Source organism: Tuber melanosporum, assembly GCF_000151645.1.
Source record: "Tuber melanosporum whole genome shotgun sequence assembly, scaffold_68, strain Mel28".
Lineage (NCBI taxonomy): Eukaryota > Fungi > Ascomycota > Pezizomycetes > Pezizales > Tuberaceae > Tuber > Tuber melanosporum.
In genome coordinates this window covers 52,663-67,091 of record NW_003299115.1, presented here as the reverse complement: position 1 = coordinate 67,091, position 14,429 = coordinate 52,663, and the positions used below count along the sequence as shown (strand labels likewise).

At 49.6% G+C, this 14,429-nt stretch overlaps 5 protein-coding genes; 3 read left to right on the top strand and 2 right to left on the bottom strand.

Moving 5' to 3' along the window:
- Nucleotides 1-1,851: 1,851 nt before the first annotated feature.
- Nucleotides 1,852-3,089, top strand: GSTUM_00010203001 (uncharacterized protein; the record flags this gene model as incomplete). XM_002841130.2 has 4 exons in its annotated part: nt 1,852-2,296; nt 2,365-2,429; nt 2,481-2,580; nt 2,644-3,089. Exons 1-4 carry the CDS (start codon nt 1,891-1,893, stop codon nt 3,087-3,089), a joined length of 1,017 nt encoding a protein of 338 aa, XP_002841176.1. The 5' UTR covers nt 1,852-1,890.
- A 117-nt stretch (nt 3,090-3,206) lies between these two features.
- GSTUM_00010202001 (uncharacterized protein) lies at nt 3,207-4,058 on the bottom strand. XM_002841129.2 has 4 exons: nt 3,820-4,058; nt 3,698-3,759; nt 3,570-3,638; nt 3,207-3,505 (listed from the first exon to the last, which is right to left on the bottom strand). Exons 2-4 carry the CDS (start codon nt 3,740-3,742, stop codon nt 3,407-3,409), a joined length of 213 nt encoding a protein of 70 aa, XP_002841175.1. The 5' UTR covers nt 3,743-3,759; nt 3,820-4,058; the 3' UTR covers nt 3,207-3,406.
- A 208-nt stretch (nt 4,059-4,266) lies between these two features.
- Nucleotides 4,267-6,197, top strand: GSTUM_00010201001 (uncharacterized protein). XM_002841128.2 has 7 exons: nt 4,267-4,548; nt 4,617-4,687; nt 4,756-4,837; nt 4,920-5,115; nt 5,175-5,239; nt 5,302-5,488; nt 5,543-6,197. Exons 1-7 carry the CDS (start codon nt 4,429-4,431, stop codon nt 5,794-5,796), a joined length of 975 nt encoding a protein of 324 aa, XP_002841174.1. The 5' UTR covers nt 4,267-4,428; the 3' UTR covers nt 5,797-6,197.
- A 1,658-nt stretch (nt 6,198-7,855) lies between these two features.
- On the top strand, nt 7,856-10,596 carry GSTUM_00010200001 (uncharacterized protein). XM_002841127.2 has 5 exons: nt 7,856-8,213; nt 8,384-8,687; nt 8,786-8,922; nt 8,976-9,829; nt 9,877-10,596. The coding sequence occupies exons 3-5, from the start codon at nt 8,874-8,876 to the stop codon at nt 10,282-10,284; spliced, it is 1,311 nt and encodes a 436-aa protein (XP_002841173.1). The 5' UTR covers nt 7,856-8,213; nt 8,384-8,687; nt 8,786-8,873; the 3' UTR covers nt 10,285-10,596.
- A 613-nt stretch (nt 10,597-11,209) lies between these two features.
- Nucleotides 11,210-14,167, bottom strand: GSTUM_00010199001 (uncharacterized protein). XM_002841126.2 has 6 exons: nt 13,132-14,167; nt 12,692-13,048; nt 12,146-12,611; nt 12,019-12,055; nt 11,696-11,958; nt 11,210-11,611 (listed from the first exon to the last, which is right to left on the bottom strand). Exons 1-6 carry the CDS (start codon nt 13,454-13,456, stop codon nt 11,512-11,514), a joined length of 1,548 nt encoding a protein of 515 aa, XP_002841172.1. The 5' UTR covers nt 13,457-14,167; the 3' UTR covers nt 11,210-11,511.
- Nucleotides 14,168-14,429: the final 262 nt, after the last annotated feature.

Below are 14,429 nucleotides of genomic sequence, written 5' to 3'. Positions count from 1 at the left end.
CATGTCCAAGGAAATGGCGCGAAGCAGGCCGCTAGGATCGAAGAATATATTGATGCCCCCAAGTACTGCATCGAAGACTGGCAACGCGTCTGGGTGAGCAGCCAGAATGAGCGTCCCGAGGAAGCTTGGGTAAATACTCCCCACCGTGGCCATATTTCCGAACCTATCCCCACCGCAAAGCCTCACGAGCCTATCTCTGACCGCTTCGACGGGCACGTCGAGGTTCCAATCACCCTAAACAACTTCATAGCAGCCGAAGATGTCGACGACGTCGATACCCATGCCTATCTACTGAACCGCTTCAAGACTGTTCCCACTACTATCGGCGAGCGATACTCCTGACTATGCGGTTCCTGCCCATTTGCTTCCCGCGGCCCTCCTTGACACCGAAGAGGAGGACCCGGAGGAATGTCTCGAACGCAGGGCTATGTATCGCCTTGCTATCCCGGATATTAAAGCTGACGAGCCGGCACCTGCCACGGCCCCTGAGCCTGGTCCCGCCGAAGCTGAAGCCACGGCTTCTCCAACAGAGGCTGCTTTCTCTGCCAGTCCCACCTGTATTACCCCAACAGGGCATCGGTATCCCCAGACCAGTCATTCAGAATTAAGTATCTCTTTCTTGCTTCAATGATGCAGAGAAGAAATAGAGATAGTGGGGGGGGGGGGGTAGACAGTCGGGGAGATTTGTTTATGCCTTGAATTTACGTGCCCGACTCTTTTTTCCCCCCTTCATTCTTCTCCTTCCCTTCTTGCTTCTTCAGAATTTGTTTCACCTATGTCTGTACTAGAAGTTTTATGTACAGTACTCAATTAGTGTGTGTGGTTTTTGGATTGGAGTCTCAAACCACCAACCCATGGTGTAATAAACAAAAGTTTTCTTTACCGTCACCCCGTACTACTAGTACTTCACCAGTGTGAAACAACTCTCTAACCCATGGACCATCCGACGACTAAGGTTGGTAAAAATTGAGGTTTCAAAACTGTAAAAATATCGAAATATACTGAGTTCTCACAGATCCCCAAAGATTCTTCGTGTCAATTCCAAAAGGAGGCAAAGCCTCTTGATACCATGGCGCAATACTCCCATTAATCGTAGGTAACAACGCTCAGGGCATATCGCTTCTTTGTACCGTTTGCCACCTGATAGGACCCAATCCATTATGATGGGCGAGAATACGAGGGGTGCAAGCAATGAGGTAATTGGACTTTGACTTTTCCCCTCTCGGGTTGGTAATTGTAGACCAAAATGAGGATAGATTGGTTTCCGAGTGATAATCAGTGTAATAGGGACCTCTGGTGAGGTCTGGTGTTTTTTTTGTTTTTTTTGCTTTTATATGACTTACATAGCACATCTTTCGTTTATTTTGGTTTTTATGGTAACTCTGTACCTTGCTGACATAGGAGAAAGAATAAAAAGTGATTTGCGGAGTAGTTGGCCAACTGAGCGCTAGATCTCCGGGAACTGGTGTTCCTGTTCACAGGGAGTAGGCAATAGCATCTAGGATAAAGGGATGAAGGATGAAGGGGTACTCTTTTTCGGGCCTAAAAATGAGCCAGAAAGGGTGAAAGTTTACCCTTTTTGGACGCATCTTGGAGGGGCCTTCACACCTACCAGTAGTACCAGTACGAGTACAGTACTCGAGTGTGATACACGAGAAATAATTTATAACGTATCTACCGGTAAGACCCGAACTGTTAGGGACTAGCTTAAGTCCCGCATCTTGTGAAACTCTGTGCTGATATGCAGGAATCCCTGGAGAAAGGCAAAATCAAGGGAACGAAAAGACCCACTCCACCCCCGACATAAATCCCGCCCATGACCCCCTCCATCCCCATCCCCATCCCCATCCCTTCTTTTTCTTGCACTCGGTCGGGAAAAGGAGGCTAAAAATGTCAAAAGCAACACTCGGCCTGATCGCCGCCGCCTCGGCCGCGGCCGGATCTGCCGCAACAGCAATCTACTACTCCACCGTAAACAACCAAAAGATCGTACCTCCCGCTGTCCCGGCAACAAAAGGGATTCCGGCAACCTCGGGCGGCCGTCTGCCGCCACTGGTAGGCATTACAAGCTCCCCAGTGAAGGCAGCACAGTCGCGGAAACCGGTTGATCCTTCGGGGCTGTTCCAGTACGGGTTTCCCGGACCTGTGAATGATCTTGCGACGAGGGCGGCTTTGGTTTCGGCTTTTGATCGCAGGACGAGAAATCCAATTTGGGTTGCTGAACATATAACTCCTGAGTCGGTGGCCGCTAAGGAGGGGGATCGGCATCGGAGCAAGTTTGTGGAGGATCATGATGGTATGTTGCATTATGAAGGGTAGGAGGAGAGGGGGGGAGGTGACGGGACTGATAAACTGGGAGGATAGTTCCGGAGAAGTTTAGAGCTAGATTGAATGATTATAGGGGAAGTGGGTACGACCGTGGGCACCAGGTATTACTCCGTATCTACAAATGTTGTTGTGGACTAATGGCTGCGTTTTAGGTCCCCGCCGCAGACGCGAAATTCAGCCAGGAAGCTATGGACGATACTTTTTTCCTAACAAACATGTGCCCGCAAGTTGGCGCGGGATTCAACCGTGACTGTAAGGGTCCCAAATTCATATTTTCCTGCTTACCATCCTCCATGCGAGCCTAATACAAGCCAGACTGGTCCCATTTCGAGGACTTCTGCCGCCGCCTAACCTCAAGATACCCTTCTGTCCGAATCGTGACCGGACCCCTCTATCTCCCCCGCCGCGACTCCGGGGGCAAGTACCACGTCTCCTATGAAGTCATTGGTAATCCCCCGAACGTGGCCGTTCCCACACACTTCTACAAAGTCATCCTTGCGGAAGACGGTGTTGTTGGCGGGACCGTTGCTGTTGGGGCGTTTGTTCTGCCGAACGCTGTTATCGACAACAGCACCAGATTGGAGGAGTTTTCGGTGCCGCTTAGTATTGTGGAGAGAGCTTCGGGCGTGGAATTCTTGTCGAAGCTACCGGTGAACCGGAGGAAGGAGCTATGCAAGGAGATCGAGTGCTCCATTACTGTGCTGGAATTTAATAATGCTAGCAAGAGTGTTACTGGAGTGCCGGCTCCGGGGAAGAGGTAAGAGAGCAGTAGTCTAAGTGGGTCGAGGTACGTGGCGGGTTTACGGAGGGTATTTGCCAAAGGACATAATAATATTATGAGCGTAATTAATTGCCTTTTCTTAGGATTTTTGGGTTCTGGGGACAAAAATGACACTGCTGTTGCCCTATCTATTTCTCGAGTGCTCCCAATGGGATATATATAATAGGCCCAAGAGTTGCCGAATCTTCCAACCAACATAGGGCGCAAGCGCTCTCGAAGAACATATGTCTAACAAAGCGAACCCACGATTTTGTTTGTGTTTATTTGTTTTTGTTTCTATCCACCCCATCTCCCACTCTAATTCCCTCTCGGATCCGACTTAATCCTAGAAATATAAGCCTGGGACACCGCGTTCCATGCCTGCATATACTTCTGCATGCAAGTCGTCAAGCAAGTCTATCGCAATATCAGCCACTGCCCCATTTGTCCCATCTCTCCCTGGTGGGAAAGGAGAAAATACACTTTCCCCAGAAGATAGACTGGTTCCCGGCTTAGGAACGCACTTTTCAAAGCATTTTTCGTTGATTTTCTATTGCCCATTAGTTCGGCAGCCGATGGGTGGTGATAGCAATGGGACGGGTACAGTACTTCAATCAATGTGCGGGCGTTTTCAATGTTCGAATGTTGGGGCATTTGTTGACATTAAATGCCTAAAAACACTATTATTTGTCGGGGTTGGAAGGGTTAGGAGGGAATGGGGGGCATAGAACCTGCTTGCGTTCCTCTTTTGTAGCATTATTGCTGAGGCCGAGCATATTCCCAATGTTATCCATTTTGTCGAAGTGGCTTTGGAAGAAAATATTGTTTGCTGTCGGTAATGGTGAGGCGGGGAGGGTGCTTGAACTGGAGTGTGATACGGGTATGGTAGATAGGGAGATGAGATGTGAGCTGGGTCTAACTTATCGTACCTGTAGGGTACTGTACCGGTCTATGAGGCTCCTGGATAAACTTTCCTTGACCCGAAAAGTGTAGTACTGGCGCTGAAACAAAATACCGGTATTATGATAAGGTGCTCGCAGAAGTACTGTAGAAAGAGTTATTTAGCCCTGCATGCCGTATTTTACCTTGCAAACGTGAATTCCCCATCCCAACCCCTAGTTCAGCAACCACCGATAAATCCCAAAAACCTCTTGGCAACCTTCGCGAAAGCTGTCCACAAGGAATCCTAACCCAGGTGTATCATACCATAACATTCACTTTCACCCCCCCTTTGCCGAACCTCCGCGAAAGCAAGCAAGTGAGCAAGAAACTTAACCCCGCCTCACCTACCACCACAACACAGAACGGTCCGCTATCTAAAGGAGACACAACACATAGCTATGAAGTGGAGCTTTTGCTCAATATTCACTGCGCTAGCGCTCGTGCGCGAGGGATTGGGGCAGAGTACTGCGGATGATGATGTCAAGACAGTGCCGCTGAGAACTCATAGTTTGTTTCAGGTATGTTTCCGTTTCTAGAGGGAAAGGATGAGGAGGAGTGGGACTAACGATGAGGTGGTGGGGGATAGCCGTACTTAGATTCAGAATTGCAGAGTCGGTGGTTTGATTGGGGGGGTGATACTATTGTTCGGGCAGACCAGTTGAGTTTTTTCCTTCCACTGCTGAGAGGAAGGGCTTTGGTGCTAATACTACTGGTGGGTGGAATAGATACATTCGCCTAACTTCAGATAGACAGCAGCAGGCCGGATGGCTATGGTCAAGGTTGCCGCTCACGGCAACGAACTGGGAGGTAGGAAACGCTTCCCTTCACCAGCCCCACCGCTGGCTTGAGGGGAGGAGTGTGTTAACAGTGCCGTGGAGGGGACTTATAGATCGAAGTGGAGTTCAAAATTCATGGACAAGGAAATCTTTATGGTGATGGAATGGCTTTGTGGATTACTAAACAGAGGGCTATGCAGGGTCCAGTGTTTGGAGCTGCAGACAAATTCGAGGGTCTTGGAGTATTTTTTGATACTTATAAGAACAATCGCCCGGGGGTTGTCTTTCCGTATGTTATGGCTATGCTTGGTAGGCCTCCGATACAACAATGTGGGTAGGATCCGGTGGCTTTCTGACAACTGATGCAGGCGATGGACAGACCGTGTACCAGCATGGAAACGACGGGAAGGAGAACGAATTGGCTGGGTGTTCGGTTGGTTCTTAAGTCCTATGCTGGATTGCTTATAACATATTGACCAGACCTAATGAATACAGGCTAGGGGCATTAGAGGCGCACCGATTGCCACAAAAGCACGATTAACCTACTTCCAGGAAAACTATCTCCAACTCGACCTCCAATACAAGAGCGAAGATCAATGGACACCCTGCTTCAATGTTCCCAACGTCACACTCCCACAAATAACCTACCTCGGCTTTACCGCGGAAACTGGCGAACTCAGTGGTAATGTCCCACCCTTCCTCCCCTCGGCGATGCGGTCTGCTAATGCGCGCCCAGACAATCACGACATCATCACCGTGACCGCGAAGAACCTGTACCAGGTCCACACCGGCACTAGTGGCAGCAGTGGCAAACGCCCTGACAAGATCGGTAAGGCGTGGAAGCCAAGCAATGGGGGAGGTGACAGGAGCGAGTCTAGCGGTGGATGGGGTTGGTTCTTTTTGAAGATGATCATTTTCATAGCTGTGATTGTTGGTGGATATGTAGGGTACACGGCGTATAGGGCGCAGAATAGGGCTTCACGGTTTTAGATGGGCTCTCTCTCTCCCTCCCTCCCCCTCTCTCTCGCTTGCTGTCTCTATTGTCCTTTCTAGTCATTGATTGAAAAGTTAGGCTGGCATACTAAATTCATTGCTATCTTTATTTCATTTTCACCCTATTTTTTTTTTTTCATCTTCCTCGAATTATTCTTGCGCAGGAATATCATACAGAATTGAAAGTAAAAGACCAATTCTCTCCCCACCGTATCGTTTCATCTCCTAGGATTGGCCCATTTTCTTTTTTTTCTTTTCTTCCCATACTCCTTTGGTTTGCTTTGCGGTGCTTGTCCTACTTTGATTGCTAGTTTATCTTTCTCCTATGTATGTCTTGCTAAAGGAAAAAAACCAAGGGAAAGCGGTCGACTGGCGCTGGATTTGTGTGTTGTATGTTGCGTTCTTTTCACCTTCTTTTCCACCCCACGAAGTAACTGCGCGGTGTCCTACCCATCAAAGTCCCAGAACTCCCCCCCCTCATACGTTGCCGCAGTGAACCGAGTGATTCCACATGATTACCTTAGTATCATACCTCCCTGGTTTAGGTGAACGACTTTTCCTACTCTCAAGAGTGTCACGAACTGCTCGAGTAGTCCAAACCCGGAACCCGGTATCTCACCCATTGCAGTACATGCGATCTGGCCCGTTCATCGCATCTTACCCTAAACCGCGGTGGACCCGCGGGAAGTGCACGGATTACCGGTAGAACAGAGCGAACGAAATCTAGCCCCCCCGGGGCGGAAGTAATGGATCAAGATGGGCCCACAGGAGTCTGGACCGGTTATGTGAGGGATTTTTTGTGAGATCGTGTTGTGATTCGTTGCTGGTGTGACGGGGGCGATGCGGATTATGGGTTTGTGGTAACTGTGCTGGTGCTGTACGGACGATTAGATTGCGGTATGATGGGTGGGTGGGTTGAGTGAGCAAGTAAGCATGGTGGAGGGCTATGGTCATGTGTGGTACGGTGATCTGTGGCGTATTATGGTCAGAATACCAGTGTCATTGTAGCATGGCGGCTGGGGTGGAAGGATGGAGGGAGGGATATGGTGATTTTTGCTTCGGGAGTTGTGAGTAGATGGGGTGGCCTTGCGGGGCACCTCAGTTCCTTTGGGGCCTGTTGTTGTTATCGTGGAAAGCAGTACTTTACAGTACCGGTACTCGAGTACCAACAGCGCACTTCGAGTAAGTACAGTACTAGAGTATCGGTATGCGCACATTTCCAGGCACCGGCCGTGGCATCGCGCGGGACTTCGTCTCGCATTGACTATAGTACGGTACGGCAGTGCTTGCCCCGCGAGGGCCCGGGGGGGGCACTGTTGAAAGTGGTATTCACAGCTTAGCAGTGATTTATTATGATATTATGTAACCCCGGAGCATATCTTCGGACTACAAAGGAGCCGTGGGGGGGGTCATTTTTTTTCCTTTTTCTGTCTTGCGATGGTCATGCTGCGACTTGACCAGTGCTCCTCCTCCGCCACAACAAAGAATCTCATCCGTGAACCGTACTCGAGCAGCACATCTACCGTACCACATCTTATCTATCAAGAGGGCGAAGGGAACCCACTATACTGCAAAAATACTAGTATCATACAATAGCACCCAAGCACCCTTCTCCCGCCTCGCCAACCCCACAAGGATCACGAACTACTCACTCACATACCGAGTGACCACACATGACATTCACTACAATTCCTTCTATCACGGTAGCGCACAGGGTCATCCACCCACCAGCACCCTACTCGAATACTGTACCCATCCATCCATCCGGGTGCTCACTTGCTTGACTTTGCCTTCCCTTTTCCCTCTCTTCCACTCACCGCTAACCCTTACTTGCTTAGTATGGAGCTAGTGCGAACAAGTGACATGCCAAGCTTACTAAGCAGTAGAGACTACCCACCAAGGTACTCGCCGCCGTTTTTTCTTTGCAAAAAGAGGAGAAAAGTCATATCGACCTTCACTCTTGTTATATAGCTTGACTGCGACCCCCTCCCGAGATGCTCGAGTATAAAGGGAGGGGAGGGAGCCAAGGGGTTGCCGTCATCAATTTCAAGGGAAACCCGGGTCTAACTCTCAGTTCTTCTTCCCTCTTCTCCTTCCCCCTTCCCCCTTCTCCTTCCCCGCCACGGTTGTTCATGGAAGCGATATAGCGGTGGTACTGTATTTGTTTTTTCCAACGTGGTGTTCACTGCGGGGTTCAATACTGGTGTAGTTCCGGTGCTACTGTTACCACTTCATCTTATTGTTTGTAGACTGGTTGGTTTGGATCGAATCGGGCAATTTGTTCTCCATCTTCTTTTTCTTTCTCCTTTATCCTCGGAAGACCAGTCCCCTGTCAATCTGCAGGGCATTTGTGGCGAGTCCGGGTCTCCAAAGTTATTCTCCCTACCGGTACAGTACGTACTTTAGAGTTTGAAGTGAGTGGATTCCCCCCGATTTAATTTGATCTATCATAGTTTTTTTGTTTTGTGGGGCCCCGCCTCACCCACTGCCATCTGCCAGCCGTACCCATCATATTCAACCATTTCCCCACCCCCCTCTTGCTTCCCTTGCTTATTCTCTTGTTTTGCATCTGTGTGGGGGGCAGAGGAAGTGGTGACAACCTAACCCAAGTTACTTACCTGCTCACTACCACTTACCTAACCCGCGAGTTGATGCTTGACGAGGGGGCAAACAAACCGGCGAACGAAACAACTCGAAACGAACGGTCACCTTTTTTATTTTTATTTTATTTTTTTGTTTCGAGTTTGTTTTCCTGACTCTTCTCTGCACGACGAGGATACCTTACAAGTAGAAGTAGAAGGTTGCGGATAGTTGCGTAGAGTATTTTGGGAAACGAACGAAGAGAAGAAAAAGGGGTGAAGAAATAAGGCAAGGAAGGAAGGGAGGAAGTGAGCCCTCCTCTTGCTTAAGCCAGCTCTGTTCTGTCCCCTTCACACATTTGTCTCTTCAACACCTCTTGACGTCCAGCCATTTTTTCCCCCTTTAGAGACGAGTGCAAGAAGGTTCCTATTCCCCGCATTCATATTGTTCGCCGCTTCCGTCGTGAGATTCTGCTGCCGTATCACCACCGCAGAATGGATCAGAGAGGTTGGGTATTAGCTTGTGCGAGCGGGGCAGCTTGCGGTATTTCCCTCCTTCGCTTCTCTCCCCTACCATCCATACTAATATTGTCATAGTGCTCGGGTCAACCATAATATGCCTGGACACCCTCCTCTGCCACCTCCCATTCCGACGGTTCCAAAACTTCTCCATAAGAGAGAGTAGCACTTTCCTTGCGGCCTCCCTCTCCCTCTCCTTCGGTGTAATGTTCTTCAGCGCACTCTACGGCATGCTACCAAAGTCAAGAGAGTACCTACTCACATCCGGCCTCACGCCTGCGACTGCGAACGCTGTCCTTATGGCAGCATTCTTGGGCGGCGTGGGCGGGTTGCAGATAGTCTCAGAGTTGCTGCACTATTTCCTACCGTCTTCGATCGTCAGCTGTGATGAGCACGGGAGGGTTAGCACACGGGGGAGGGGCCGGGGAATGGGTAGAGACGAAGGGAGGGGCGGAGTGGACGAGAGAGCGCCGCTACTGGGACGCCAGGCTAGCGTCGTTCGCAAGATCTCGGTGTCCGTATCCAATCTAGTCCGTGGGTGTGTGGGCGGTGCGGAGGGGAAGTGCTACGGCTTCTCCGACCACGACTGCGAGCAGAAATGTGCCGGGGAAAGGGTCGCCGTTCCAGGGTCTAGTGGAAGTGAGTCGCCCTCCCATCGGGACAACGAAGAAGTCTCGATAAACAGAGACTTGGAGAGAGGCTATCGAAGCATCTCTCGTGAAGCTGCACCTATTCACCATGAACTGCATCATCACGACCACCCGCATTCACACTCTAGGCCGGGACGTAGTCGCTCTGCCATCTCAAATACCATACACCCAGACGGAGATGTAGACCCACCAACACCCGGCCATCACCACGTTGTGGACAATCAATTCCTAAGCATAGGCGTACAAACCTCAATCGCCATTGCAATTCACAAAATCCCCGAAGTATTGCCCCTCCCTCCCTCCACCTTTTATACTAACATTGATGAAAGGGTTTCATAACCTACACAACCAACCACGCGAACCCAACCCTCGCCCTCCCCCTCTTCCTAGCTATCTTCATCCACAATATAACAGAAGGCTTCGCCATGTCTTTACCGCTCTACCTCGCTTTAAAATCGCGTGCATACGCCATCCTCTGGGCATCGCTCCTCGGCGGCCTTTCGCAGCCGCTGGGCGCCGGCATCGCGGCGCTCGGCATGCTCAATGGTGGCGGTGAGGTCGCGGGGCACGAGTGGGGGTATGGCGTCCTCTTCGCCGCCACGAGCGGGATTATGTGCTCTGTTGGGCTGCAGCTGTTCTCGCAAGCTGTTGGATTGCACCATGGTGGGCGTGTGCCGTTTGTTTGGGGATTTTTGGGCATGGGGGTCGTGGGGGTTAGTTTTGGGGTTGCTAATTGATTGCCCACCCGTGGGTAGGGTGATGAGGGGAGGGGAGTATGGATAGGAGTGCTGTTCTCTTTAGTAAATGGCTTTCATCATCATACTGTTATTTTTTACCCCCTTTATTTCTTTTCCCGCTTCCGGGTTTCATTTCGTTTCGGTTGGGTTATGTTGGCTTTATTCTAGGTGGTTGTCTGTTCCTTGCTTGCATTTTTCTCTATTGGATGTGATATGAATCAACCATACACCGCACTGCTAGTCAATACATGGGACTCTGGGAAATCAAATCAAATCAAATCAGTCAATCAATAGCCTGGATTTAAAATTTAAGCTATGGTCCATGCGTGCGCATTTGTTTGAGCTCAAGTACGAGTACCGGTACTCGGGTACCGTACCGTACTAGTACTCGCGCCATTTTCGTGGGTGTGCTGAACGGCAGATCTAGGATAGAATAGGATGGTATGGAGTCCCGAGTCCCGAACGGTAGATCGCGGGGTGAGGAGAATAAGCTTGTAATCTAAGTCACTGCTGCATTATCATGCTGGTGGCAACAGTAACACGAGAACCAATCATCTCCTCTTGTCTTATGCTCAATCCTGACATCCTGCAGCACTGTAAACTGGTAGAGGGAGCCTAACCCATGGATACGGTACAAGTACGACGTTGGTAGTTCACTTCGTATATAATATTAGCCCCTCCCTCCCTTCCTCTAGGCTTTTGTTATTGATCCCCGGTATGGACGACGGATATGACAAGGAGTGGAATCTCCAATAACCCAGCACTGCAAGTACTGTGCCAGGAAAATGAGAGAGCAGGGCAGTATCAACGCAGACGGATCTCCTCCAAGCAGCAAGATATCCTCTCCCACTGTCCCTCCCGCGATCTAGCTGCACGCTGTAACTGCGCTACACGATAGGGCACAAGTAATTGCTCCTTCTCAAGGCACCGTTTCATCTAAACTACATTTTCCTCGAGTACATGTGAAGGATAGATTACGGTTCCCACTTCCCGACCACACACTCGCACTCACATTGAAAGGTTCAAAACCCCCCCATACAGATATGATGTGAGCATACAGATGTAATGTGAAAATGGGATAAATAAACACAACCCTCTAGCTAACCCACTACAACCCCACTTACACAGCAAAACAAAACAAGGAGATAGAAAGAAAATTTCCCCTCAAAACGCCCAGTAATATGTATAAGAACCCCAAAAAGAACGGAGACCAAGGACAAGACAAGACTAAAGTTTGAATGTCCTCGAAGCATCCCCAAACTTCGCCTGCCAGGTAAAGTAATAAATTAAGACAGCGAAGGGCTGCCCAACCAGACAAAAGCTAACCCTGTATGATATTATCAATCATCGTCAGTCACGGGGTCCAAATAGGAATGTAAATTACAAGGAGGGAAGGGATGAAAAAGCATACCAAAAAATCGCATTCCCAATTACACTCCCCTGCCCCCTCATTTTCTCTAAGGGAGCGGTGGTTGCGATTAGTGGAATCTGGAAAATCATTCCGGCGAACGCGACACCAATGATGTTATGCGTGGGCACACCAACTAGCAATTCGTGGAGTATCGCACTGAAGGTGAAGACAATGACACTGGCGCTCTGATTGGACCATCCGCGTCCAAGGAGCGGTGCATAGATGTGGCGACGCATAAAGTTGTTTACGGGTTTGTTCCATGTCTAGTGGGAAAAAAGTCAGCTCGATGTGTTTTCCCCGAATGATAGGCGTGATTGGCGCACCTTCCAATACGTGCCAACCGAACAGGAGTTCCACCAACTATATTTTTTTTGCGGGGTTGAGTTAATATATGTACGCTGCTGCAATGCAAGGAACAAGCAAGTGAGGGTTTGTGGAAGTGAGACATACTCGGTATAAAACTCCCGATCACCAAATCGTAACAGTTCAGCCAGGGCGTTCAACCCACTCTGGAAAAGTGCAAAGAAACCCGCCAACCAGATTATTAGACTGACCGTGCTCAGCTTCATCAAGCGCTCCAAAATCACGGCCACGTCGAGTTTCCCCATAGCTGCCACGCTGTTTTGCAACACCGGCACGGCGTACTGCGCGCTGAGGAACCAGATAGCGATCGATAGAGCAATTGTCTCCCCAACACGCTTGAGGAAGAAGGGCCAACGGAAGGTCGGCGAGCGCGGGTATACCGGCTGATAGACAAGTGTTGGCGCCCACCAGAAGTAGCAAAGGTTGCGAACTGTAATGTTCTGAGGGTACGGGCAGCTTTGGTAGATCCTCGGAGTGGGCACGCCCTCTAGAAACGCATCCCGGAGGTCACGATTTGTCAACGCATATGATAACTGCTTGAGCCAGACAATAACTATTCACGATATTAGCCTAGGTCATGCCTTTAAAAAGCCTATTTCCGGAAATGTAGACGTAGGGCAGAGAGCAACTCACCGGCATGAAATTCACAAAAAGTGCCAATCAGTGGATGATGAATTCTGTAATAAACCACCCAATTGGCGGCGCTAAGACTCATCGTCGCGTTAACCACATGGGCCAGTGCAATAATCCGCCAGTAGCTCTGTAGCTTTGGATTCCTATTGTCCGACTTCTTGTTCCTCGCCTGGTCCCCGCGCGCAGTGTATGCGGCAATGAACTCGATCAGGAAACCAACAAATAGGTGGGCGGGAATCAAGCAGTAGAGAAGACAAAACATCTTCAAGTCATCTCTCCGGAACTCGGCTCCAGAAATGTGCACAAGAACACCATACTTCATGTAATTCTCAATAACGAGCCGCAGATTACCCACAACTAATCACACATCGCAATGCACGTAAGCCCAATTGCACTCGCAAAAAGCCACAGACACACGAAGGATCTCGGAAAAAGCCTACTCAGAACCAGAACCATCAAATTTCGGAAGCCAATGAAGGAAGGGGTGTCGACAGAGTCGTGAGACAGCGTGGACGTCCTGGGCATCGAATGCACTGCAAACGCGTGTTTGTACTTGTCGCATTCTGGCGAGTCTTTTGGCTTCTTCTGGTTCCTGTGATAGCCATTCGACCGGCAGGTTACTTCGTGTGGGGATTGTGGTGGGGGGGTGGATGCTGTTGCAGATGGAAATGTGGAACGCCTGGTTTGGCTCGGGGTAGGATCCGAGCTAAGTGCGACTGAGACGGAAGTGGACGTGGATGTAGACGTTGCGGATACAGACGTCATCCTGAGGTTTCCCTGGACGCGCGGCAGATGGCCAACGAACAGTTGTGGCAAAGAGACTTAGCAATTGGGAAATGGGAGAGAGAGGGGGGGTTGAAAATTAGGAAGCTGATAGCGAGTGCAATGTTGTGGAAAGATCAAAGGAAGGAAGGAAGCTGAGTGGGGGAAGGGCAAAGAGTGAGGAATAGGAGGATAAGGGGAACAAGAAAGGGCAATTGCTTGGAAGATCTAATTGAGGGGGCAACGGAAGAAGAAGGCAAGGAGGAGAGGTCAAGGAATAGGGAGAGGGTGTGTGTGTGGAGGGGGAGTCAATGAAGGGGGAAAAGAAGGAATGAATTGAGGGGGAGGACGAGGGGAGGGTCCAAAATGGAGTAAATAAAAGCCCACAAATAGGAATGTGGGTTGGGAGAAGAACAAATCTTAAGCCTGTGCCCGAGCATTTGAGCACAGTATAATAGATCTATCATGGAATTCCCGGAATAAGTGGCTTGTGCCTTACTTGCTGGTGTTCAAAGATTGAGTTGGGAAGGAACCGATTACCGCATCAAAGGTATATAACTCCTCGGGCCGGTTCTTTTTTTGAGTGGCTCCTTTTCAAAGATGTGCCTCAGCCCCACATATATCGAGGTATGATATTGGCGAACTCATGAGAGCGAAAGAGGGAAATACGATAGAAAAGAGAGGAAAAAGATTATTGGTCAAACCTCTCCCTAGACCTAGCAGCTTCCTGATTGTGTGATGGTGTAGAAACCCTTTGGGAAAGGGAAGATGGAAGAGGAAGGGAAAATTAAGAGAAAATCCACCTGAGAGACCAAGCGAAGCCGAATTACACGTATGATATTTAAATCTCTTCCCCCGAACCCCACTCTGAAGGGCCCAATATCGTACAATGTCTAAGCCAAGACTATCATAATGAGAAGATGGAAGGAATAACGTCGAGTTTTGTCTGGATATCTGGCATGCCGACTGGACAAGA

Bases quoted from the DNA above. Each gene is read 5' to 3' on its own strand.
- GSTUM_00010199001 (XM_002841126.2), bottom strand. From the start codon at position 13,456: ATGACGTCTGTATCCGCAACGTCTACATCCACGTCCACTTCCGTCTCA. The intron at 12,612-12,691 runs GTGAGTTGCTCT...TATCGTGAATAG, and splicing joins TTTTTGTGAATTTCATGCCG to TTATTGTCTGGCTCAAGCAG. The intron at 11,612-11,695 runs GTATGCTTTTTC...AATATCATACAG, and splicing joins ATTGGGAATGCGATTTTTTG to GGTTAGCTTTTGTCTGGTTG.
- GSTUM_00010202001 (XM_002841129.2), bottom strand. From the start codon at position 3,742: ATGCCCCAACATTCGAACATTGAAAACGCCCGCACATTGATTGAA. The intron at 3,639-3,697 runs GTACTGTACCCG...AATGGGCAATAG, and splicing joins ACGCCCGCACATTGATTGAA to AAAATCAACGAAAAATGCTT. The intron at 3,506-3,569 runs GTATTTTCTCCT...ATATTGCGATAG, and splicing joins GTCTATCTTCTGGGGAAAGT to ACTTGCTTGACGACTTGCAT.
- GSTUM_00010200001 (XM_002841127.2), top strand. From the start codon at position 8,874: ATGGATCAGAGAGGTTGGGTATTAGCTTGTGCGAGCGGGGCAGCTTGC. The intron at 8,923-8,975 runs GTATTTCCCTCC...ATATTGTCATAG, and splicing joins TGCGAGCGGGGCAGCTTGCG to TGCTCGGGTCAACCATAATA. The intron at 9,830-9,876 runs GTATTGCCCCTC...CATTGATGAAAG, and splicing joins CAATTCACAAAATCCCCGAA to GGTTTCATAACCTACACAAC.
- GSTUM_00010201001 (XM_002841128.2), top strand. From the start codon at position 4,429: ATGAAGTGGAGCTTTTGCTCAATATTCACTGCGCTAGCGCTCGTGCGC. The intron at 4,549-4,616 runs GTATGTTTCCGT...GGTGGGGGATAG, and splicing joins GAACTCATAGTTTGTTTCAG to CCGTACTTAGATTCAGAATT. The intron at 4,688-4,755 runs GTTGAGTTTTTT...TGGGTGGAATAG, and splicing joins ACTATTGTTCGGGCAGACCA to ATACATTCGCCTAACTTCAG.